At 34.4% G+C, this 27711-nt stretch overlaps 1 protein-coding gene across 1 annotated transcript in view; it reads right to left on the reverse strand.

Annotated features, from left to right (window-relative positions):
* Positions 1-27711, reverse strand: part of NKAIN3 (sodium/potassium transporting ATPase interacting 3) — a 143819-nt gene that overhangs the window by 85778 nt on the left and 30330 nt on the right. Inside the window, exon 2 of the mRNA XM_058178523.1 lies at positions 2517-2654. Within this exon, the coding sequence (XP_058034506.1) occupies positions 2517-2654 (138 nt within the window). The remainder of the gene's footprint in view (positions 1-2516; positions 2655-27711) is intronic.

Raw genomic sequence — 27711 nt, forward strand, 5'->3', positions numbered from 1 at the left:
TGTTTTTTCCGCCTTGCCTGTTGAGTTTTACCTGACAAGTTTCTTGCGCTTCCTCGACCTCCCTCCTCCCTCCGTCCCTTTCCTTCCCCTCCCTCCCTCCCTGTCTTGTTTGTAGCCCCAGCGTCCCCTTTCGGTTGTATTTAAATCCAGAGCTTGAAACCTCCTCAGTGGGAGGAGAGGAAACGTGCGATTTGGCAGCTGACCGCACTTGCACGGGCTGGGTAAGGAGAGCCCTAGACGGACTGCGGCGCCGGGGAGAAAAGAAGAAGCAGCCAAGAAAAAGGGGTGGGGTGGGGGAAATGAATTTAGGAGGGCGAGCGTGTGTGTGTGTGTGTGTGTGTGTGTGTGTGTGTGTGTGTGTGTGTGTCTGCGCGCGCCCGTCCGCCCCGCGAGGAATGCCAGCTATTTCTTTGAAGGGGCGGGTGTGTAGCCAGGCGCCTCCTTCCTTCGCTTGAAAACCGAGAGGGTTTACTCCTCGCTCCCTGCGTGGGTATTTTGTCAACAATTATAACTCTTGATTGGGGTCCCTTGCCTTGCCTCGCCTCTCCCTCGTGCCCTCTCTGTCAACGCTGTCAACAATTATAACTAACGCGCGGGTAATTGTGCGTGAGGGGGTGTGCGCGTGTGTCCACATAGGAATAAGTACGCATGCGCGCGCACTAACGAGAGCTAGCTGCCTGCGGTAGAAAGGACTCGCTGCAAGAGGAAGGGCTGAACGGCTTGGCTCGAGTATAAGCCGAGGGGGCGCTTTTCAGCACAAAAAACGTGCTGAAAAACTCGGCTTATACTCGAGTATATACGGTAACTACTATTTTACTTACCAACAGAAATGTGGGGGTTAATTCTGGTAGTAAATCAAGAACTATCTGAATTTGAAATAAATCTCAATGTTGGTTTATTAACACTCACATTATTATTTTACTTGTTTCCTTTTAGCAATACATAAAATGGTCTAGAATGAGAAAACAAAATATGGAACTAAACAGATGTTAAGGATGCAAATGTTATCTATGGATAATTCAAAAATCCATAGATCAAGGAAATACAGTTATGTAAAATGACTCACTTTCATACAGAAAGTTTCCTTTTTAAAGGCTTACAAAACACATTGAAATGAAACCCTAATTTCAATTCCCCAGAATAAAAAAATACTATTATTCTGCACCTGTTAAGATGCCATAATAATTTGAGATGAAATAAAAGATGAGAAAAAAGATGAAAGGCTTAGATCAACACCAATGTAAACTTTAATAGCAGTTTTAATAAAATTCCTTAACCAAAATTCCTAACAAAATAAAATAGGAGATTGTCTTTACACTTCAAAATCCATTACTAATAAAATTACAGAGAGTTCCCAAATGCTGACATTTCCAGAGGGAGAAGCCATAAATATTCAACCTTTCTAGACGGCAAAGGCTCAGCAAAATGTGAAGGAAGATACATGGTTTTAGAATTCCTGATTCCTGTAATGTTAAGCTGCAGAGATCCCCAGTGTGTTTATAGTTCTTATACAAAGACTAGACCTGTAATTATGTTATTTCACATAGCTGAACTAAAACCCCTTGGCATATTGCAGTTATTTATTCTTAAACCCACTATCTTCAATTGTTTTCAGGGTCAGTTACTAGTCTGCATCAATTCAAAGAAGTCTCTGATGGTTCCCATAAACACATGGGGGTTACATGAGTGTGAACTGCATGGGAAAATTGGATGTAAAATGTATTAAAGAATCTGAAGGAAATAAGATACGGCAAAGAAAACCAAATTATACTTCAAGGGTCTTGTTTTTCAGCAATATACTACAGTATCTTTTATAAAATTGCTGGGAAGATTTTAAAGGAAAACTTCAAGAATCACTTGCCCTTGTATTGAAGGCAGTGGTGGGATTCAAATAATTTAACAACCAGTTCTCTGCCCTAATGACCAGCTGGGTAGGCATGCCATGGTGTGGTGGTCAAGGGATGTGACAGGCAGCACTTAGCCTCCTGCACCGCCCTGGGAGAAAAACCGGCCATGGTGGGAATGTGCCACCTCTCTGTGCCCCATTTTCGGCCTAGTAGGGGGGATGTGCCACCCCTTTGGGAGCCTCCTGGGAGCAAAAACGGGCCACAGAGGGGCTGTGCCACACCCTTCTATTTTGGGCCTAGTAGGCGTCCCTGCACTTACCTAGGAGCCAAAATGGGGCAAGTGGGGATTCCTGGAATGGGCAGGGACGAGAGGAGAGGGGCCAGCCAGCAATTTAACTACTGGTTCACCCAAAGAGGCCCGAATCGGCTGCATCCCACCACTGATTGAAGGCCATATACTTCTTCACACTCATATTCACAAACATACATCTCCAATTGCTCATAGAACATCTTAATACTGATCAAAAAATAAGAACATCCATGATATAAAAAAAACCAAACATAATAAAAAGCTGAACATTAAGCAAGTGTTTACAAGTTATACTTATTATGTAGAAAACAATTGGAAAAAGAATTGTGAATGTATTTAAAAAGTGAAAGATAACTTACCAGAACTATATACCGAGGTCTGTATTGAATGGTTCCAAACAAACCCAAAATAACAGCTATTATATGCAGGAAATTGCCAAGGATGGGAGCCCACTGGAATCCCAGAAAGTCAAAGATTTGTCTCTCCAGTGCAGCTAGCTGTAATTGAAACAAGCCAAATGAATAAATGAATTAAACCAGGTTTTCCTTCATAGATAAAGCATTATTGACAAGGGCTAATTCTTTTGAAAAGGACTGATATCCATTTCTTGATCCTCTATTTTTTTATTACAGAAACAAATCAGATTGTTACTAATCGTAGCAGCAAAAATAAATGTGGGTCATATCTAAAATCAAATCAGCAGATATCCATTTTTGTTCCCCTCCTCTTTGCATCTGCAAATTTGTGTCACATAAACCTATTGTGCAAATCAGCAGTCCTTTAAATCATGTGAAGCCAAATGTGAGTCCACAGCAAGAGCGCCACTAAAATCAATAATCAGTCACAAAATGTAAACTACTGTGAATGTATTCCTTTAATGCACAACAGAAGAACTCCAGTATGGTTTAAACTACTGACAGTATGTCTAATTTTCATATTTCTAACAGGAAACAGAATCTAACATGTGACATGCTTCTTCACATCTGTACTGAATGGAAATGATTTGCACATATTGACAGTTGACTAAATAAATGAATACCTGAATAAAACTGTCTTCACTCTATCAAATGACAACGAGTTCACGCACAAGCTTTCATATTGGTTTCTAACCAAATACGAATCGGGGTCATCACTGATGTGTGATTCATAACGCATGCCAATCTTCACTATCTCAAGTGACAGTTTCATGCTCTTTAATATTGATTTAAAATGTAAATGAAGGTCATCCCAAAGCAGAGAATAGCATTTGATGGCATAAGTGACTTCTGCCTGTTCTGTAATTCTAAGAATCTCAATATGTAAATTGAATCCTTGAATACGGCTCATCTATCTGGAACCCGCACTGCATATCGGACATAAATACAATTGAGAGAGTTCAGTTATTTCACAAGAAGAGTCCTCCACTCCTCTGCTCGCAATAAAATACCTTATGCCACCAGACTCCAAATTTTGGGCTTAGACAATTTAGAACTATGCAGATTTCAATCTGACCTAAGCATAGTACATAAAATTATCTACCCCAATGTCCTATCTGTCAATGACTACTTCAGTTTCAACCACAACAATACACAAGCAAATAATAGATACAAACCGTTCCAAACTTGATTGCAGAAAATATGACTTCAGTAACAAAGTGGTCAGTGCCTGGAATTCACTACTTGACTCTGTAGTTTCTTCCCCAAACCCCAAAACTTTAAGCATAAACTGTCTATTGTTGACCACACCTCATTCCTAAAAGGTCTGTAAGGGGCATGCATAAGTGCCTACCGTCCCTGTCCTAATATTCCTTTTTTACTTACTCTTTTCATGCATCCAAATTATGTTTATACTTTTACCTAACTTATATATGATTGACAAATAAAATAAATAAATAAATTGTGCTATTTAGTCACCAGACTAAATAATTGCTAAAGTTTTGCATGCTTAGCAAAATGAAAAATTTTGGAACTAAGGAACTAAGCTTTGTGCAGAGCAATGAACTATATTGTGTATTCTTTATACAGTATAATTTATAAGTATAATTACATGTAAACAAACTACTATATGACTATAACTTGTTGCTGGCAATCCTTATGATTTATATTGATATATTGACCATCAATTGTGTTGTAAATGTTGTACCTTGATGAACGTATCTTTTCTTTTATGTACACTGAGAGCATATGCACCAAGACAAATTCCTTGTGTGTCCAATCACACTTGGCCAATAAAAATTCTATTCTATTCTACTAAAATGTAAGCAAAAGATGGTCTTAATACAATATTAGAAGAACATCTGAACTAGCAAATAATATTGAGGGAGTGAATTTTCATTTGGTTGTGCAGTTAAAAATATAATTTGTTTATCCAATATATATGCTCTCCCCTAGACAGGAGTAAATAGATATAAGGTAAATTGTTAACGGCTGGTCTTGACTTAAACAACTTTTTATGTCTTGGCACTAAGTTACTATTAAAACCATATTGTCACTCTAGAATTAGGCTGACAGATTTGAACTTCCTGGGAAAAGCAACATATAGATCCTCACTTAAGGAGGTGAGTGGGCTGAGGCTTGGTGATGCTTCTTCCCAGTAGTAGCACTGGGCCTCTGGAATGTCTTTCCAGTGGATTAAATCTACTTTAAATGTTTTCCAGAGTCAGCTTAAAATGGAGCTCTTCAAAATGACTTAGTTGGGGGGCGGGCTGAAAGGAATACCATTAAATGAGTTCATTTTACAATAATAATATTTATTGCTTAGATTGGATTTAACATTTGTATCCACTTCTTATGTGCTTCCCAAACAGAAGCAGATGTTATTTGATGGTATTTAAAGTACTGTCAAACAATGTACTGGTGGCAGAGGAGCCATACCACAAAGCCTCGGATAACATTTAGAAAATCTGTGCATTGACAAAATTTCCATTTATCAATTATAAAAGGCCACATTGCTTGAATTCCCACATGTATTATGCTGACACATTATGATACCCTTGATTCTTGGAATAACTTGATGTGAATGAAGGCTATCACCAACTAAAGAACTGGAGGCTATGATTTCACCTTGTTATAGATGTGCTAATAATAATAAATTAAGTTTGTATGCTACCAAATTCTCAACTATAGTTTTAAATCAATCATAGAACACGTGATTGTTTATTGTACTTTCTGTAAATTGCCAGGAGTCATTTGGGATTGTGATATGGTATAACTTTTATATTAATATGCTTAAGCACCACTTAAAAATATTAACTGTAAAGAGGTGTCAATAATGAGCTAATTGAAAAAAAATATTGGTGACAGAATACAATGCATTGATATTCTGAAAAGTATATGGTAATTATGAAAAGCAGTCTTAATATCTACAATTAGATATTAAAACAATAAGATACATTGAGAAGAAAGCAAAAGCAAACAGAAAACATAGACAGAAAAATAATATTTAGAACACTGCTTTGAGAACCATAAGCCACATAAGCCATAGATTGCACTAGTCTCTGAGGGCATCATATGTTATTTCCAAATGGCATCTGTGTAACCTCAAAATTCAATAAAATTAATTTACATTTGCTTTCTTAAAATAGTTCTAACAACTCATTAATTCACAAGATTTTGGCATTCCTGCCAACTGCAACATTTATACTCCCCCAAAGACCCACTTTCTTAATGGCAGAAGGGACGACCAATATTTGATGGACCACAGATCTCTGATCACAGACAGTTTGAGCCTTTTACCCAAATAGTGGGCTTTGTTTACAACTCTTATATATTTTTGACAACAAAGGTTTTGGATTTTGGGCTGTAAATAACCATATTTACTAAGGTTTATACAATATTACATTGGGACAATATTACAATGGAATGAATTGCTTACCAAATGACATTGTTACAGTAAATGAAATTTATTTTAATTTTCAATTTGCAAATTTAAAAAATCCCTAAGTAGAAACTTAATAATTAATTTAATCTAATTTAATCTTAATTTAATTGATTTAAACTCAGCATCAAAATGTAAGAGCAATGAAGGCAAATCAGATATTACACTGGAGAATAACAGTATCTAAATTAATTGTGACTTCATCATCTCTCAGTTAGACTATGAAAAGATGCCTTGAAGATAACCCAGAAATGTGCACCAGCTGTGTGGGCTGAATGCTTTCCATTTGGCAAGCGCTGCTTTGGCTGCTGATACAGTTCCAGGCTCAGTTCAAGGTGTTTGTTGTTACTTATAAAGCCATGTACTGTACCACCTTCTTATCAGATATATGAAGGAGACAGGAGAACATCCTTGCCCCAGAGAGACTCAGGAATGAAATTCCCCAAAAATGGTTTTCTAGTTGGGACGCCTCTCATTTTGGCATGGCTTACCTTCTGAGGACAGGGTAACTGTTATCTTCATATCTTTTAGGAAGCAGATGAAAAGCTTCCTCTTCTGCAGAGCTTTTGGTCAGTGAATTTTAAGGAATTGGCAAAAAAAAATGTAAATATTTTCATTATTGTAATTCTTATGGATTTTATGAGTGTTGAAAGTGCTGTTTATAAATTACCTGAATAGTTTGAATAAACGGTATATAAATAAGTCTAAAGAAATACATGACACTTCCTTCATAAAAATATTTTTGCCCTATATTCATTCTGATGGTTTTATGAAAAAGTTAGAGGAATGATAAATCCCTGATAATGTGGTCAGAATGTACTGGTTGAAAGTATTTAGAAACTTATCTTTCATGTATGCAGAAGTTTGATGCACCCTTAATTACCAATTAGCACAAATTTTATGTTAAGCATCCCTTAAAGCAGATTTCCCTTCTAGAATAGCAGGCAATAGAAAAGTAATTAAGTGCCCTTGAAAATATAGGTATCATGGGATTGGAAATGAAATCCTGATCATTTCCACCAGCTGATTATGCAATATCCACCATTAAATTCTGATTTCCTCAAAAAGCTTAAAATAGGAACAAACCACTATCATAACAGTAATGTTTACTGTCAAATATGCTACTATGCTTCCTTTAATTTATTATATTTATTGTTATGCATTACATTTTTTCTTGAAGCTGCAGGTGGCTTAGATTAGTGTTTTCTCCTTATTTTCTCCTGATAATTGCACAGTGGCCCCATAATTCTGTTGGAATAAGAGAACAATTAGCCCAAAATTATCCAATTCATTTTCATGGCTAAGTGACCCTACTCCTATAATAATGTTACCGGTAACTGCTCCACCATACTCGTGTTTGATCAAAATTTGTCTTAAAGGATTGATAGGTCCTATAGAACAAATCTGGGCCATTTTGCTCCAGAAAATCCAGATTCATACCTACCTTCATCCTTCCTTCTCAGTTTTTCCTCTGTTTTGTTAACTTCCTATCAATATTTATTTCCACAAATATCATAAAGCATTGATAAGGTCTGACTGAAAAGTCTTAATTCAACTTTCATGTATCTGGATCTTCCTGTAATAATTATGTATTATTTCTCTATCTAAAACACTACTATTCTAGGGTACAAATTTTCATCTAGAAAGAAACTTCATTATCATCAGAGAGTCCACTATCTCTTCAGCGGCCTAAAGCTTCCTATTCTTGAAATAATGAGCTGCCCCAAAGGAAGATTGTCATGAGGACTTTTCTATATGGGAGCCTTTCAAGTATGATGAATCAGTGACATCCAAGGAGGCTGCTGAATCAGAAATAGGAAAAAAAAAACCTAGTAAAATAATATAAGCAGCTCAAAATATTATGAAAGCCATTATAAGCTGGGGAAACAGGGGAGCCTTTTTCTGGATGGCTTTTCCATTAAGTAGATGGCAGGTGTTGGGAGATAGTGACACACTGTTATGACATAATGTTGAGTGTCAAGTGGCCAGCCTTGCAAACAATTTCCACTAAGTCTTCTGTACAAATGAAGCCAAGCTTAGGCTACATAAAAGTTCTACAAAAATTCAATACAACATCAATTTTAATATTTTACAGGTTTAATGTATCAACATTCCAATTGTCTTGACTTGAAAGACAAATCTTCATTGGGTTTTTTTCTTTGTGGTGTCCCCTTTGGGCCTGGTGCCCTAAGCATGTGCTTAGTCTGCTTAATGGTTAATAAAGCACTGATTCCTAGCACTGAGGAAATAGTGAATTGTCAGGCTTTACTAATGAAAGAAAAATTATAATGTTATTTTCCTAAGGCAGCATATTTTGAATCAGCCCTATGCCTTGACTTACATTAGTGAATGCATTAGTTTGCGCTTCTTCACAAAATAGCCACAAAAGCTTATGTTTGCAGAATAATTGGAATCATAATTGTTCTGGAAGAGTATAAAGTCACCTGAGAAGCAGTTGCATATATGAAGTTACGTAGGTAGCTTATATTGGATGCTTTTGTTAGCTAGTTTAGTATTCTTTTGTCACAGTGATCAATGGGAAAACCCGTAAGTAAGGTACACCTGCTATAGCGGTCTCCAATAACCGCTATCTAGAGAAATATTAAATGTAAATTGGATTAAAATACCTTTCTCAAATAACTGAATACCATTTTTTAAAATAATGTCTGTATGTCAGTGAATAATTACAAATCAATTCTGCAATCTCTTTAAATATTCAGGCATGACAGGAACTAATTAACTATAATGACAACTGCACAAAGTGAAAACCTTTTTTTTAAAAAAAACACCCTATGAATTAACTTGGAAATGTTTAATTTGAATTTTAAAAAAAGAATTGAGAACCAGCAGTTACAAATGGTACCACTAGGAAGCTTCCTTATATCTCAAAAGACTTTTTTTTAAAAAATAGATGCCATCTGAAGGATTCAGATTGATATTTGAAATTAGTTTTAATTGGGAATGGTTTGAAAGCCTTTTTCTTATACTTCATTAATTAACACTCTACTAGAGAGTTTACTCATATAAAAAAATGTAAGGTTTTAAATTGATACCTTCATTGAGTAAGTAAAATAGATAAATACAGTGGAATTTGAAGAAACATTTTTAATGCATGGGACAGCTGAGAAGCTAAAATGCCTTTCTTGTCTGAATGTCATATTCAAAACTATTTCTTTGAAACAAGCAGGGAGGATGGGCTTTGATACTTACTTTCCTTACTTCTAGCAAAAATGTTCATAACTTTAGGACATGTATAATTACAATCAATGGCATGTGGCACTTGAGTAAAAATGCCAGTTCCCAACAGTTTTTCTCAGCGAGGAACACAATATGGAATGTTCAATTTTTCTGTTCAATTTTTTTTAAAGAAAAACATAGTAAAAATGCTGAGCTTTACAAAGCTCCCTCCTTTAAAAATATAAACAGGTTATAAATCTTTTGCAACAAATTCCTGCTTAAGAAATTGTGTGGTTACCTGAAAAACTGAACTGGGTAATTCTATCATTCCTCATTAATAAATGGTAGGAGCATTGGTAGAACAAACGTCTTGCTTAGAAATAGAAATTTTGGACTCAATTGTGATTGTAAATTGAGGACTACCTCAACTATAGTCTACAGCTTAATTAACTGCAATTTCTAATCTGGATCTAATGACAATGACAGTTCATTAAAATCAGACAGCAGATAAGCCAACATTTTCTCATGGGACAAGGTAGTCATAAGTTAAAATATGAGTGAATAACACCAGCTGCCAGATTTATCACAGGACCAAATTGTATTTTTAGTATATTAAATTTCTCTACAAATATATTCTAAGAGTGTGAATTTAAGAAAATGGATAAATAATTTTTGCCTGTTTTTTTTCTGCCTGTCAGGCTTGGAAAATGAACTACCTCAAGAGGATATCATACAAAGTTTTTGTTAATGGAGTCTCATGAGGGGTTCTTTGTGCTCTCTAAGCTTGGTTTTTTTCTTGAAGACGTTTCATTATCCAAAGCATCATCAGTGCTAATAAGTGGGATTTTCTCTCTATTCATATTTTAGTGTCTTTATTTTAAAGTTAATAATCCTTTAAGAAAATAAAAATTAGAAAGGAAATAAATTCTTCAAGATTGATAAGTAAATTTATATCACAAGTTAAAATAAGGTAATTCTAATTCCACACAATTCAAGCTACCAGATACTTCATCTTAACTAACTGTGTTAAGCAGGTATTTATTCTAACTAAACGAGGATATTTGTACATAAATGTTACAAATTAGAAGTGAATATTACGGTTGTAGAAACTTGACTAAATCCTATCACTGCATGAAGTATAACAATTTCATTTTGGAAATTTCGCTGATAATTATGGTGGTAGGTAATAAGGTTTCATGAGGTTCTTTTAATCTTGCTAATATTATCATATCCTGTAATGCAGGAATATTATTCCACTCTCTTGTGCACATAAAGTTACCCTCTAATTGATGCATTTATTCTTATATGAATAATTTATTTGCACCTTGGTCCAATATATCAATATTACTGACATTTAACTGTGGGCTAATCTCAGTGATATAGTCATTAATATAAAGAAATGTAAATCTAGGCCACAAGTCTCTTGTGTATCATGAAAATTCTTACACCAGGAATGAAGTAATGATTGTCTGAGGATCATTCAAACATATTTATATTGCCTAAATAATTTTTAAATGGCACATTAATTAGCAATCTAGCAAATTTGTAGGCTAGCTATGTCTAAATGACAAATTTGTAGGCTAGCTATGTCTATATGAGATGAATAATTGCCAAAAATGGCAAGATGACATGTTACAAATTGATCTTACATTGGTAAGCTATTCACCAAAATTGCTGATCTTCCATTCATACTATTCTTTAATTTTACATTTAAATGAATGAAAATTCACATTACTGCACTTGTAGAAAAACCCTACTTTCCATAGTTCTTCTCCAAAACAAAGACTTCTGCCATCTTTATTCATATGACTGGTTTAATTTTCCTTCCTCTGGAACTAATACTTCAATTTTCTTACTCTGTGAATATGAAATCAATATGTTATGTTGCATATTTCCTTTGTAATAATGGTGATACATGACATTGCTCGTTGGGGAATGTAGGAAAAGAACTGTTCACACTGATTTTTTTAAAAAAGAAAAAACCATCAGGGGAACAATCAGGAAAATTAGCAAAACAGGCTTATGGTTGCCTATGTTCCAGGAAAAAGGCAAATCAGGAATCACTGTCATCCTGTATAATTCACTTTTAGCAGCACCACTTTTAAGGCAGTCATACAGAGCTTTAATAATGGCTGCTTCCTCTCTCTGGGAAACCACATGCTTGATTAAGAAAGAGTCTATTTTATAACATTGGGTCCCAACCATAAGTGAGAATTCACCTCATTAATTTTGATCGCTGCTGCATAAAAATGATAGGAGTACTGTATGTTGAAGCAGGGTTAATGAAGAACAAGGAGGTGTAATATTGCCCACACACCATACATATTTATGTAGCAAAGGATGAGACTATGTCTGTCTGTGTAGTATGAGTAATGATGAAATGCATGCAATGTTTTTAAAAACCAATTTATTCTATTTGTTTAGTAGATCAAAGCTAAAACTCACATTAATGTTCTTTGTTGTTTCTATGTGTCCAGAGTCAAAAGGAAATTGCTGCTCCAAATAAAGACCTTTCCAATTATTTTCAAGGATAGCTAAGGGAAGGAAAGGGCACATGACATTATGCCAGATTAATCCCCTTCTGGGGAAACTTTATCTTAGTTAGCATACATATTAAGTAAAGTAGAATCTGGTCAATCAAAGAGGCCTCCAAGTTCTCTTACAATTTAATTCAGGAGATGGAATCAAATGTTTTGAGGAGAAAACATTTTTCAGTAAAGTTCTGGAGTACAAGCTCCTACTGATGGTGATCAACTTTGCCACCTTTCTGTATAAATGGTTCCATTGTTCTTCATGTTAGGATATTAATTTTTCCTTAATATTTGAATTTGTTTTTTCTAAAACGTAAATCCTTTAGTCAATATCTTGCATTCTGAAATGGAAAAAAAAATATTTTGGACATCATTCCAGATATTTTTAGAGTGCCACTACATCCACTTTCAGCTCAGTTTTTTCTGTTTTTCATAATAGAATTTAGGTTACCCTAACTACCTTTCTCTGAACCTGTTTCAATTTTTCTCTTCTCTTAAAAGGTTCTGCCTAGAATTAGATATAATACTCCTGGTAAGTTTGAACCAAGGTGCCTACAGTTCAATCTGATTATGATCTGTCTAGAGATCCATAAGTAAGGGTGTCAATTTGAATGGTCAATAGTTTGCTGAATTTTATGTTTTCCCATACTGAAGATAGTGAAAATATTTCTTTTCCTCCAGACATTTGTTATTTTACCAGTTCTTTAGAATATCTCTAAAAGAGATAAAATTTCAACCAGATTATGAACATGGTCTCTCAGTTTTACAGGATGCAGTTTATCTGCTCATGGAGTTAATTTTTTAAACTATATATATTCCTTCATCATCATTCTATCATTCTCAATCTTCAGTCTTGAATAGCCTGTTTTTCATCATTTCCTGGTAGAACTCTTGCTTTCATTAAGTGCTGCCAAGTCAATGTTGACTCTTAGAGCTACATATTTTTCCCAAGATGATCTTTGCTCAACATGGCCTTTTAGGTGTTTCAATAATTCATTTACTACTGTAGCAAATATATTGATACACCTTGCTGCTGGTGACTCTCTTCTGGGTCCTTCCAGTCCCAACATTATAGACTTCTTAAGAGATCTGGGTCTTCACATACAATACTCTAGATATATTGTAGATATCCTGTAATCATTAATAGATGAATAACAATAAGTATCTCTATTTGAGATTGAATAATTATTTTATTTTAACATATTTTTGACACACTTTTTGAGTGTGTCAAAAAGATTTGGGGTTAGCAATGCTGACACTGGATTACATTATAGTAGCTTTCTCAACCAGATTCTCTCCAGATGTGTTGGGATTACAATTTACCACTTTCTCTTTCAATATTGAAAATTCTTGGAGCTTTAGCTTGGAGCTTTAACACATCTCGTTGATGGAAGAATTTCTCCAAATAACTTAGTCTGTAAAGAATGATATCTTTTTTTCCTGCTGTTTAAACACTTGTTTAAAGTTTAGTTGGAAAACAAAAGTAATCCGGGAAAAAAATGATACTTTCTTAGTAATAAAGGTAGGTGGTGGTTCATTGATTATCAGTTTGTCCTTAATTGTTAGTTAATCCTAAAGATCAAATCAATTATAAAAAATCATTAGAGAAAACTAAAACATACATTAAGAATATATATGCATGTAATAAGCATATTATTTTTATTTATTTATTTTGTCACACAGTATACATAAGCATAAGCATGAAATAACTAAACAATATATAAGCATATATATAAGCATGAGTATATAATAACCATATTAATTGGATATAACAAAAGGAAACAATAGGACAGGAATGGTAGGCACGCTTGTGCTCTTATGCACGCCCCTTACAGACCTCTTAGAAATGGGGTGAGGTCAATAGTAGATAGTTTTTGGTTGAAGCTTCCGGGATTTTGGGAAGAGACCACAGAGTCAGGTAGTGTATTCCAAGTATTAACAACTCTGTTACTGAAGTCGTATTTTCTACAATCAAGATTGGAGCGGTTAACATTAAGCTTAAATCTATTGTGTGCTCGTGTATTGTTGCAACTGAAGCTGAAGTAGTCTTCGACAAGAAGGACATTGTAATAGATGATTCTATGAGTTAAACTCAGGTCATGTCGAAGGCGGCGTAGTTCTAAATTTTCTAAACCCAGGATTTCAAGTCTGGTGGCATAAGGTATTTTGTTGTATTCGGAGGAGTGGAGAACTCTTCTTGTAAAATATTTCTGGACATGTTCAATTGTATTGATGTCAGAAATGTGGTATGGGTTCCAGACAGTCGAGCTGTATTCAAGAATTGGTCTAGCAAATGTTTTATATGCTCTGGTTAGTAGTGTAGTGTTTTTGGAGAAGAAGCTACGCAAGATTAGGTTTACAACTCTTAAAAGACTTTTTTGCAATGTAGTTGCAGTGGGCTTTGGCACTTAGATCATTTGATATGAAAACTCCAAGGCCTTTAACGGGGTGGGGGGTCATCTACAAGGTAATGTCCATCAAGCTTGTATTTGGTGTTCAGATTCTTTTTCCCAATGTGTAAAACAGAGCATTTGCTGGTTGAGATTTGGAGTTGACAAGTTTTTGACCAATCCGACACAAAGTCAAGGTCTTTTTGAAGGGTAGCTGTATTGTTGGTAGTGTTGAATAGTTTAATATCGTCAGCGAAGAGTACACAATTACTTGTAATATAGTCACAGAGATCATTAATATATAATATGAAGAGTGTTGGTCCAAGAACATATTATTTATCTGCAAATACTATTGGGACATTTGATAATTATCAGACTGCAGCAGGCAAAAAGGTGGGATTTTATACTCTTCTTTCTTTTTGTAAGCCTGATGGTATTAATTCTTCAAAAGCTACTTTTTGTATTGGGATAAAATTTCCATTAGCCCCAAGTTTCTTCAAATCCAACTAGGCTTATTTTTGAATATTTATTTAAATTTATATCTAAATGAGTTGTCAGGAGTGGAGAAATAGATTATTTTTATAATAGATAGATAGATAGATAGATAGATAGATAGATAGATAGATAGATAGATAGATAGACAGACAGACAGACAGACATAAATACACACACACACACACATTATGAAGAACAAATGTCATGGTGCAGTGTTTTGTAGAGTATTAGAGTCATCTTCTGAAGATAAACAACAAATCCATCAGAATGCTGTCCTATCTGGAGAAATAGAGGAGGATACTAAACTGGGTCTATTTTGCTTCCTTATGTTACAGTTAAAAACAGTTGTAGAATAATTGATGTTAAATCAATCCACATTTGAGAGGAAATTCATTTCTAGGAACTTTCATTTAAATTATAAGTGAGCCTTGCATACACAATATATTTATCATACTAGTGGTGTTTCTTTTTAATCATCTCTTTAGAATTAATACTTTGGGTACTGTCTTTGTATGCAGCTTAATAATAAACAGATGCTACTAAAACATCAAGGTTGTTAGCTCAATTTCCATGCATTTTGCAAAAATATTAGCATGACAAATTGACTCCCTGAGTTACTCAATATGGTAACCCATTCAATCAAGAATGGCAGATAAAATTATCTAGGAAAGAGTAGCGCCTTGAAAAATATGATGAATAATATGCCAAATTCCCTAATGTATTCACCAAAGATCACCTTTACAGATTCATAGCAAGAAAGCGAAACAAGCAGTTTATCTAGATAATATAGCTTAAATAATTGGGGTTAAAAATAGAGATACCAGTATATAATTAAATAAGTCTAATAATTAGATTTATATAAATTTTAATAACAAGAAGTAGAACTTGTAGGAGAACATATAACATATAATTAAACCAAAATCGCAACATTTTTATGAATGAAAAAAATCATTTGACTGTTAAGTAAAATGTTAATACACTGAAGACACCATTTGCAACTGAGATTTTGTTAGAAAGCAAAAAGCTAGACTAACAATTGCTCTGAGTTGCTTCAGTTTTGTAAAATATGATACCACTATCTTTTTCCTTCAACCTCATACTAGTATTAGTAAGAAACTAATCAATGTTTAGGATAATGTCAAAGAAATGGAAGACAACACATCACTCTGACAACACAGCTTCAGTCTTAATAATACAAAAGGCTGCTTTAACCTAATTTAGACCAAGAAACCATCTGTTAATATTGATTATCAATGGCATGTAGATTTCCCAGTATTGCCTGAAGATGCTGGGATTCAACTTGGAAACTTCTGCATTCAAATATATATTCTATACATCATTTACATCAATTTCTGCCAACTCAAAGAAGCACTCAGCTTTAATGAAATTATTGGGAAGCAAGGAAAAGGGTGACTTAAAAAATGGGGAAGACATAGACAATAAAACAAGAAAGGACAGTTTCTCAAAATAAGATATATATTATATGCATATAAGATGCCTTACAGGTGCAAGTTCTGACATAGTCTAAATTCTGCTCCCTATATTCTGGAAATAACTTGGCATATTTTATTTTCTGCCATTTTAAAAAAATGTTCTTATCTTCAAGGCATTACGGCAAATTTTATCTTGCCAAATGACTTTCTGTATGCTAATTCTTTTGTACCATATTAATAAATGTACTAATTACCTTTAATGTTCTCATTTAATGGGAACAAAATGTAGTGTATGTAAGAACACCATATTGGCATGTCTGCATAAGCAACAAACTTTCTAAGCATGACATATAATCCATTTGATGATTGTAAAATGCTTGTGGGTGTGGGATGTGAAGAATAAAAAGTAGAAATATAAAATGCCATACTTGATAAAATAAAATGAAAGTCTTAACAGGAACGGTTCCATATAATAGGCATTTTAAAATCTTTGAAGGGACCCTTTGCTTCAATTAAATTTGAATAAAACACCCTCTCAAAGCTGATTCATGGAACAACGTAGCCTCTTCAATTTTAAGACTGAAATGAAATTACTAGGCTGATACTCTTTCCTCTGCTTGACAGGCCTCTTCAGGACAACCTTTTTATCTTCACACCAGACATGACTTGTAAACCTCAGCACTCCAAACACTTCAACTTTCCGGAGTAGGTTTATTCACAAGAGAGCTCACAGACACAACTCAAGAAAATTAGTCTCCTAAATGCAGACAAGAAGGAAGCCGTATGCACACTAAAATGTTGTTTGCTGAAGTACATAAAGTCAAAGTCTTTATTTAGTTCTATGCTCCAAAGGTTTAAATGGTTTTCCCTCTTGTTTTTCTACATCAATGAATTTCTTTGGATAACCTTGAAAGGCATCTGATCTGTCTTGACAAAATGAGACTCTCTAGCCTGGGGACTTGCTGGTACCTACATTCTACATTTATAACAACAACAACAAAAACAGAGTTGGAAGGGACCTTGGAGGTCTTCTAGTCCAACCCCCTGCCCAGGCAGGAAACCCTACACCATTTCAGACAAATGGTTACCCAACATTTTCTTAAAAATTTCCAGTGTTGGAGCATTCAAAACTTCTGCAGGCAAGTTGTTCCACTGATTAATTGTTCTAACTGTCAGGAAATTTCTCCTTAGTTCTAAGTTGCTTCTCTCCTTGATTAGTTTCCACCCACTGCTTCTTGTTCTTGTTCTTGTTCTTGTTCAAAGGTGCTTTGGAGAATAGTTTCACTCCCTCTTCTTTGTGGCAACCCCTGAGATATTGGAACACTGCTATCATTTCTCCCCTAGTCCTTCTTTTCATTAAACTAGACATACCGAGTTCCTGAAACCGTTCTTCATATGTTTTAGCCTCCAGTCCCCTAATCATCTTTGTTGCTCTTCTCTGCACTCTTTCTAGAGTCTCAACATCTTTTTTACATTGTGGTGACCAAAACATTCATTCCAACATTAGCCAAGATTTGGTGAACAGTGCTGCTCAATTGTCTTTGATAGGGCTTACCTCAAGGTTTGGGAAAAACATTTGCTTAAGGATGAATCACTTGACTTTGTCTGCCAGCATTTGTTAGAAATTTTCCCAATAATTGCTGAAGAGCATGTGCTCACCTTTTCTGACAATCTTCATCCCAAGCATAGCCTATCCATTTTCATCTTCATCATTTTAAAAAAAATGTATGCCAGAGCATTTTAAAGAAATCACAATTTATTTGTACATCCTCTTCCACCATTTCTTGATGGCAAGAAAGTATTTTCCATTACATGTACTTTATATATATTCCAAAGTTTCTTATACCTAATGCAAAACAAGGACTGTATTTACACACTTCTGAACAATTATGTATTGAAAATCCCTGCTTCCATTTTCACCTGCAGTAACTTAGCTATCAGCCCTATTTTACAGATTTTTTAAAAAAATATCATCATAAACACATCATAGTCATTATCTTTGCTACATCAGGTGTGAAGTCATTTTTAGATGTAACATTTTCTAATAACCCTCACTACCTAAATTAAGAAGATTCAAGGGAGTTTGCAAAAAACAACAACATATTCTTTGGGCTCACAGACAAAGATACTGAAATCTAGCAAATAAATGGAACATTCTTCCTGCTTTCTAATTTCAAAAACCCATTTCCCTTTGAGTCCTATAAATAAGGCATGAAAACTATAGAACAATTAAAGTAGAGCAGTTGAATTCTACATTATCTGTTTCCAACATTCTCCCCAATTAAGCCGCACAAGAATAATTATTTTTCTGGAACAACAAAATGAATTCCTTCCTGCCAGTATTAAGTCACTCAGCAGTCAAAGGTTGATATATAAACAAAATAAAATGGGAATGGATATGCAGTGAAGGGAGAGAATTGTTGTTCGATACTCAGTTCAACAGTTAAAGAGTTAAATATGAGTGTGAGTAGATCCTGGTCCTAACTATTTTTATTTGTGGTAGAGAGAAACTATAAGAAAAGCTGACCCAATTAAATAGATGATCAATCCAGAATTAGCAGAATATATATAGTAAATAAAATTTCAGCATTAAAAGCAATAGAGGAACAACACTTTCCATTTACACTTTCTGTGCATTGTAGATATCATGTAAATTTATCCAGATAATGTAAATTCAATTATCTATTTATGTGTCTTATCCAAACAACTTTGGATGCAATGGATTTGTGCTCTATTTTAGAAGGATTGACTAGGCAGAAAATTGGTCCATTGCATGTAAAGTCTGCTAAGTAATCAGTAAGAGTAAGCTAAATTAATACTTATTTGTTTAATCCTTTATCTCTACATAAATTCCCCAAAGTGGAAAGTGCTAGGCTGAATTGCAGATGGAGGGAGTGGCAGTTTCATCACTCAGGGTTCTGGATTTGTATATAGTATAACTTTATCTGAATTATTTGTCTTTATCCAGTTGCATTGTATTTAACAGCAAATTAGAAATAACATATCAGAAAAATCTTATTTGCTAAACTCTTTTTATAGTGGCAGCAGCAACAACAATTACTTAAACAGAGCCCACACATCCTCTCTCTTTGTTCTACAACAGCTTCCTGGTTTTATAGACTTCTGTTACGTGGAGAGTAGAACACTCATGTCGGTTATTATTGGGGTCATATATTCTACATGGTCATGGTTTGTTTAATTATGTCTTGGATAAAAAATAATTTATAAATCACAATGGGTTCATACAAATGCAAAGTCAAAGCCAAAAGAATACATTACAGTTTTATGCCATATGTGAACCAATTATTGTGGTTTATGGCATAACTCTGGAACGAGCTTCCCCCGGGTTTACGCCAAATACCTGACCTTCGGACCTTCCGCTGCGAACTGAAGACACATCTTTTCATTCGCGCGGGGCTGGCTTGAATTTTATTGGTCTTTTAAATTTCTTAAATTTTTAATATCAATTTTAAATGGGATTTTAGTTTTTTATATATTTTAAAGTTTCGGGCTAATTATAATAAGTTTTTTAATTTACATTTTAAATTGTACATTGTATTGTCTTTTTTACGTCTGCCTGTACACCGCCCTGAGTCCTTCAGGAGAAGGGCGGTATAAAAATCAAATAAAATAAATAAATAAATAAATAAACTGTCTATGGAGATTCTCAATCATCCAAGACAAGGTTGTCCCAAAGAGGCTCTTCTAAAAGGCAACTGGACATTTTAAGGTTTTTTTTCCTCATTTTTATAGCATAAAGTATTGTTTGACGCTTACCTTATGTGTTTATTGAAGAAGCCATGGTTCAGTATGATACCTGAACCCATTCTTAACATATGAGGATTCTAATTAAAGATTATACACAGAATCCTTCTGTGCACAATTATCTGCATATGGCATCTCTAAATCAGCTAATAACATTCAGCAAGATGCTCTGGAAAGTTATTACTACAAACTCATTACGTGTGAAATGAACCAATGACAAATGATGCTGCACACAACAGTCATACCAAAGAAAACTTACCATTATTTCTGTTTTTCTTAAATCCCTTTTGAAAAATAGACTTCACCCAGAAGTTTTGAAAACTAAATTGATGATTTCAAAGTCCAAAATTTGGTAAACATATTATTGGAAATATTTTTCAGAATTGCTTCCAGCTTATTTTCAAAAATATGTATTATTGATTCCAAATATCTTTGAAAATTCACATGTACACAAACAAAAGACAGGTGTTCTGTCCAGATTTTAATGGGGTTTATTGCATAACTGGTTTTGTATATGACTATTTTAAAACATTTAAACTGAGTTGAAAATTAAAGAAAAAATTGTCTGAATCTGTATCCCTATTTAGCAAACAAATCAGAAATAAACAAAATTCAGGGGATATTTAACAGTTGAGGGATTTAGAAATTAACTTTTTTTTCTTCAGAAGATAGTGCTGGGCTTAATGCAGTGCAATTCAAAAACTCCATTAGTATAATAATAAGTTTGTCTGCTGGCACTGCTTCCGAGATTCAGTCATATTAAATGTCATTTAACTGTTTCAATAAATTCAGACTCATGGGTACAATTGCTAAGCATTTTCCTTGCTGAAGAATGAACGATTGTGACCATAATAAGATGAATCAATAATAGTGTGAAAACATAACAAGTAGTAAATGTGCTAGCAAAGGAATGAACATGAAAAATTATCTTAATTATTTTCAAACTATTACTAATAAAAAGTGATTTTTTGGGTTAATAGTTTATTCATAATATACTGGTAACATTTTGTCCTATTAAAATTTCAAGAGAATTATTATCATATTTAATTTGAAAATGGGAAAAGAATAACATTTGCTAAACTGGAATGAATATGTTCAAATGACAGATTAGAGTTTATAAACAAATTTGTTAGTATTACGTTTTTAAAAACTTTGTTTCCAACTATTTTTTCAAGTTTGTATTAAAAATGAGTGCATTAAAGCAGCTTCCAGAGAGATCATAACTTTTGGTTATGGTATTGTGAGTTTTTAAAAGGACTGATGTTTTCACAACTCAGTTGCTTTCAACTAAACATTTCTAAGCAGATTTTTTTAAAGAAAAACACACACACACACACACACACTTTTGTTTATCTTGTTTTGGTTATGAAAGTTGCTTGTATCAAAGCAACTTAAGCACACAGAACTCCAACATGTCCCAGACTGCTAGAAGCCTTTCAATTCTAAGCTTTGTATCAACATTTTACAAAAAAAACCTCATAGCCAGACACATTTGAGACTAATGTCTAATGTGAAACCAGCGTATGTGATTAGCTTGTGATAGTTATGTAAACACCAAAAAAAATGGGAAAAGTTAAGTTTACAGTAGGTGAGCATATTCTGCTAACATATATGTGATTTTCAAAACCATCTGCTTGCTCTTCCATGGCTAGTTTAAGAATGTTTCCTGAATTATTCTTACAGGGCACCTAGGAATAAATCTTTACTGTAGCAGCAGAACAGAACCATTTCCAACTGATTATTCTGATACCGGTAGTTAAAACTGTTGTTTTTCTTTTTGAACTTTTGGAGTTTATTTCTGGTGTCTTTTCTTTCCATCTCTTTCATGCTTAACGTAAGCTACAATCTGCTTCTCCCATGTTCTAGGCTAAAAAGTGTTTGTTTGCCAAGATTCTAGAAATTCCTGCTCTAAGGTGCTCTAGGTCCCAATTTACACTCCACATCTTCTTCTAATAACTAAATGCTTTTGACTCCCTGCAATAATCCCACTCATGCTGTTGGTCAGGATAAGATGTTATATCCATGCATGTCTATAAAACATGTCTATCTATGTCTATCCCTGGATTCAGGGACCAGCTGTATCACTTCTATTAGATGTAGGGACAGATTTTAGCAGGAACTTTGCTATCGTTACTAAAGATCTTTAGGAAGATTCTTAGAAAACCAAGTCTATCCTCCAAAGTTACTCAGTGAATGTACTAAATGTTCAATTATCTTCCAGTTGCAATTAAAACTCTGTACTCTTAATTTTGAAATTTATTACAATTCATTAAATAACAGTCCTTAAAATACTGTGACCTGCCCACTCTGCTCCCATGTTTATATGGATTTTCTTTTGAAAACGATATTATTCCTTCCTTTTTGTTCTGCTCTGTTTCTTACTAATTAGAAGACAAATTATTTTTGTCACTGTTGCTTGAAACAAGAATATAGTTCCTTTTTTGTTCATCATCAGAACAAAAAGCATCAGAGGTGCAGGTTTCTATTAATAAATCTTGTGTGCCCCTTTGGACTTCAGGCATTTGTCTTTAGAAATACAATGAACTTGACTCTATAAACACATGTATGGTCAGTTAAATACGGAATCCAGTTAAAGAGCTGGAAAATTCCAGTTAAGCTTCCCTCAAGCTCCCTGATCTCCTTTCTAATGATACCGCCCCCCCAACTATAGAACATCATTACAAAACTTGGCTGATTTTATTTGGGCAAGGTTGGGATTCATAGTACAACAGGAAGTCCCAGCACTGCAGGATGGACTGGAAGTTGAAAATCTTGGAAGATGACAACAACAAATCATGTTTGTAGGATAGTCAAAAAAAAAATCTGCAAGGTTGTTTCATGTAGACATCAAAACTTAATTTGAGGATTTATTTACCTGTTCAGTCTGTAAAATATGAAAAAAAACTAAGGGGAAAAAAGCAATTACCATATTTTAAAATTAAATAAAGCCTAAATTTAAGAGCATGAACATCTGTTTTTGCTACTAATGTTTGTTTTGGGACAGCTGGTTTTGTGGGATAGGCAGAACAAACTGCATTTCTGAACTGTTTCTAAGCATTAGGAATCAGTTTTACATAATGCAAACCCCCATTTTCCTACGACTTTAGAACTGAACCAAAAAGTTTATTCTACAGACATAAATTATTCCCTACTATGAATTGATTTATTTAGCTAAAAATACTGAAACAGACTATTTTCTCATAGAGCAAGTGTGAAAAATAGTTCGTGATTATTTGTCTCATATTTGTATTGTTATAATTATATACTGTACATTCACTTCATTTGAACAAAAAACTATAATCTGGAATTTATATTTGTTCCTAGGGATAATATTTTCCCTTTCATTTCCATCTTCAAATAGATGATCATAGTCCTGTTTATAGGGAAAAGAGTCATACTGCTTCTAATCTTTTGATGGTGAAATAAATTACATAAAATTTTATAAGGAAAGTAATGGAAAGAATATATACAAATTACTCAGGAATTTTTTTCAAAAATTATGTTATGTTGCCTTATCATGTGTAGTGGTATGTTCATAACTTGATAAGAATCTTATTTTCAATAAAGATGGCTAGTAAGAATCTGCGATCAACTTTCTATTCTTAAAAAGGATGCCACCATATTTCATATTCTTGACCAGGAGTATGACAACAAATAAATAAATAAACTAACCCTTAAGGATCCTGCTGATGGGTCAATGATTTTATTCAAAGGATGCAATGATTACATCAAGCACAGAACCAGCTGTGGCCACCATAATTGCATCTCTTGTCATTTCTGCTCTTCTGACCACATTATTTTGTTCTCTGGGTCATTATAAGAAAAGTACAATGGATCCTTTGACAAATCTGAAACTTCATCATCACTATACATTTCTTTGAGACTAATTAAGTTTTCTGCCAAACACTTATCTTTGGACGCTTGACAGATAGGACTGCTAAAAGGGACAACATTTATCCTGTGATTAAGGTCAATTTTTTGATAATGTACTAGAAGAGATACAGCCTAATTAAAAAGTGTATATTGTACAAAAGTAAATGCAGTATAACGGTATATATAGGACATTCTCAATTTAATGCAGGCTTATCTAATGAATTGCAAGATTAGCTAGTTCCCCTGAGCATAACAGAAATCTTACTGGAGTTGCTCTGACAGCTTGTGCTTACAGAAGGAAAGCTATAAAGGATGAACCACCCTTGGAATAGAAAAGATAGAAATATCATATCTTTCCTACTCCTATTTCCTCTTTCTCCTCTGACTCTCTGGATATTTCTGGAATTAAACCTGAACAATTAAAAGCAAATGTAGATGTAATGTAAAGCAAACAAGATTTATCTTTTTATTGTAACAATTCAAAACATTTTGAACAAACTTGCTCTATTAAATCTCCATAGGTAGTCATTCTACTAAACTTTCTTGTCCTGAATCAGATATGAACTATCTTACTTGTAGAATGAAAGTCATATTGCTAGAAATTTGTCCCAGGTGTGATAGTTGGAGAAACGAAGGATGTCTCCCTTTTGAGACTTAAGAAGGGACCATCAAGCAACTAAGATGAACACAGACAAGCAATGCCAAGAACCAATATATCAAGCTGGCTTTGGTAGACAGCCTTCTGATTTAATGAGTTCAAGAGAGATAGCTAATTTTATTAAGAAGTTTATTTTGCAGTGATTCACCTCTTTCACTTGAATATTTGCAGGGTTGGAGGCTTTTATTAAAACGATGAAAACAGCATTGTGCCATTGTGACACCAATTCAATACGTTCATGTTTGTGTGTGCAATATTATATGTGCAAAAGTGGCAGAGCTAGTGTCATAATAGCATGAAATTGTTTCCATAGTTTGCCCTACTTCTAACTATTCTATGAATCTGTTCATATTTAATGAATGTTTAAAATTAAGATTTTTACATTCTGGCCTAATCACTTTTGGAAAGCTTGTTCCAGTTATTCAATATTAAGGTCCATTTATCTTCTGCCTATCACACATAACAGTAAACAGTCTTAAAGTAATATCTATGTTGCTCTGTGAGATAACAGCAGAACAACTTGTCAGCCTCATGTGGTTGTCAGAACAAGAATTAACTCCATAGGAAAGTTACAGCTACTTTTAATTTTGATTGTCTATAATGACAGACTCTTTCAAATCTTTTTTCCCCTCTCACTGGTTTGGTAATGGATCTGGGCTATCTCTGTCAAGGTCATTTTCTATATTTACAAAAGTGGTCTGGCTTTTTGCCTTTTGCAAAATTTGCATATAATAGCCCAGTGCATTTTTCTATTGGTCTGTCAATCAGACTTCTTATGGCTGTCACTGCTTACCCAAGGCAACCACTCCCTCTTCTGTCCTTGGGGCTGCTAAATGTTTACAAGACCTGCAAGCAGTTTAAAGGCTTCTCAAACAGCCGTTTTATCTTAATACAAACTCTTCCAAGCATGCTATTGGAGAATAGAGCCAACTTCCTAGGACTAGAGTGAAGATAATTTGGAATAATTCCTCTGCTTCGTGAGGAAAAAAAATGAGAATCAGAGTGTAACTGATAAAATAAGATACACTGTTAAATTTTATTTGCCACCATATTACAGGGCTAAAGCCTGCTTTTCTAAAAATGTAACCTGTTACTATTTTCTTACCTTCCCTGCCCAGGCAACCAACCCTTTGGATTAAGGGGAAATTTTGAAAGCTTTTCTGCCAAAAAAAAGGCTTACTTATTTTCAAAAAATCATAGCAGATATGGCCAGTCATCAAGAATCAATTTTTTTTGTTTTATTTTATTGTTTGGCTCTTGTCTTCTTAGCCATGAAATTGTCCCCTACAGATATGAAATCAGAAGCCCAAACTTCCATTTCTATTTCTTTCTTTGAGTGTTAAAAGTCTAACAAACAATGAGGCATTATTATTCACTATGACATGTCTTCTGAGATCATAATTGGCAATCTTCTTTATAGTTAACACACTGTATTCAAGAGGCCGAGACATTAATTTTTTAAAAAATGTAACACTTGGCAAAGCACTAGCATTTTTCTTGTAAACTTTTAGGCATTGTATAAGCCATCACATTTTCCAAATAGTCCATGACTTATGACCGTAATTGAGATAATCCTTGATTTATGACTGTAATTGAGCCCACAATTATGGTTGTAAATCATGATGGTAGTTAAATGGATTACCACATCATCACACCCAAATTTTTACAGCCTTTTTGTGGTAGTTATTAAGGAAGTCAGATGGTTCTAAAGCAAGAACCATGATCATTAAGCAAACACTACAGTCGTTAAGCAAACACATTGTTTGCTATCAGGCATTTTTGGTTGGAAAATGGAAGCTAACACTGGTTTCTGGCAAGAATGTTATATAAATTGTGGTCACATGACCGAGGGATGCTAAAAAAGCCATAAATGCAGGTTGGTTGCCATATGCCCAAAATGCAGTCATGTGACCATGGGGTTGAGGTGGTTATCATAACTTTGAACCAAGGTTATAAAAGCAACAGATATTGCTTGGCTTACATCCATTCATTCAGTAACCATTCAAACCATCAACAACACTGAACATAAATGGTACTTATGACTAGTTCTCAGAATTCCAGAATGTCACTGTGGTCATGTGATTGTGATTTCTGATGTTTCTTGCCAGCTTCCTACAAGTAAAGTCAATAGGGAAGCCAGTAGGAAAGCTAGGAAATCAGAAATAACAATGACATGAGCTCCTCATTTGATGATGGCAAATGGAACTTCAAACTGCCATTGCTAAGTGTGTTGTCATGTGAAACTGCATTTTACAACCATGTTGTTTAACAACAGCTATTCCGGTCCCAATTGTTGTTATTAACCAAGAACTACCTCTACTTAGATTGACCTATAGTGGACCAATCTATAAAATATTTCTGGAGAGAAAACAAATAAGAAGCAGTATAAGAATAGCAAACATAGATATGGTATATTGAAAAATATGATCTTAGAAGATAATATGTATAATTCATATTTATGCTTAATTTTGAAGAGAGGCAGGATATAGAGTTGTACGGCCTGTATAAAAATAAAGGAAATTATTTAGGCAATAAAATTCTGGGTATAGATAAAGAAAACATACTGTATAGTAAAAACGTATCAATTATTTGGATCAAATTTTCAGGTTCTTGACCCACCAGTAGATCTTTTAAATAGTTAGGTATGTCTATATCCAAAGTATGATGTGTTAACACCAGCAATTTATATAGGTAACTTTCACAATAACTCATCCAATATAATGATTGGTGATAAAAGGGAAAGATAAAATAAGGAAAACCCAGAATTGATACAAACAGCAGCATTCTACTTATGAATCAAAAAGTGAAGATTTAGATAATGTAACTAACAGACTGCTGCAATAACCCAAGCGTGACACAACGGAATAATCAGCTACCGGTAATTGCTTAGCCATCACAGCCACTGCTGCCTGTTGCCCATATTCGTTCCATAAGACGCATGGACATTTCCACCCACTTTTGGGAGGAAAAAAAGTGTGTCTTATGGAGTGAAAAATACTGTACTTTATAAATAATGGAGCCTAAACTTTATGAAATGAAAAAGGAAGCCTGTGATACTGAAATTTAAATACACATACCAACTGGGCATACTTGCAATGATTAGCAATAATATGCTTTTCCCAGGTTTAGTAACCATATAGAGCGGTGATGGCTAACTTTTTCCAGACCAAGTGGCCAAAGCAAGCATGCACGCATGCAAATGAGCATACACCTCAACCCCCAAAATGCAATGCGTGCACAGCCCTGTGCATGCGTCCCCCGCACATGTACGTGTGGCACAGGGGTGAAATCTAAAAATTTTCCCTACCGGTTCTGTGGGCGTGGCTTAATTGGTGGGTGTGGCTTGGTGGTCAGATTACTGGGTGGGCGTGGCCAAT

Source organism: Ahaetulla prasina, chromosome 3 (genome assembly GCF_028640845.1).
Source record: "Ahaetulla prasina isolate Xishuangbanna chromosome 3, ASM2864084v1, whole genome shotgun sequence".
NCBI lineage: Eukaryota > Metazoa > Chordata > Lepidosauria > Squamata > Colubridae > Ahaetulla > Ahaetulla prasina.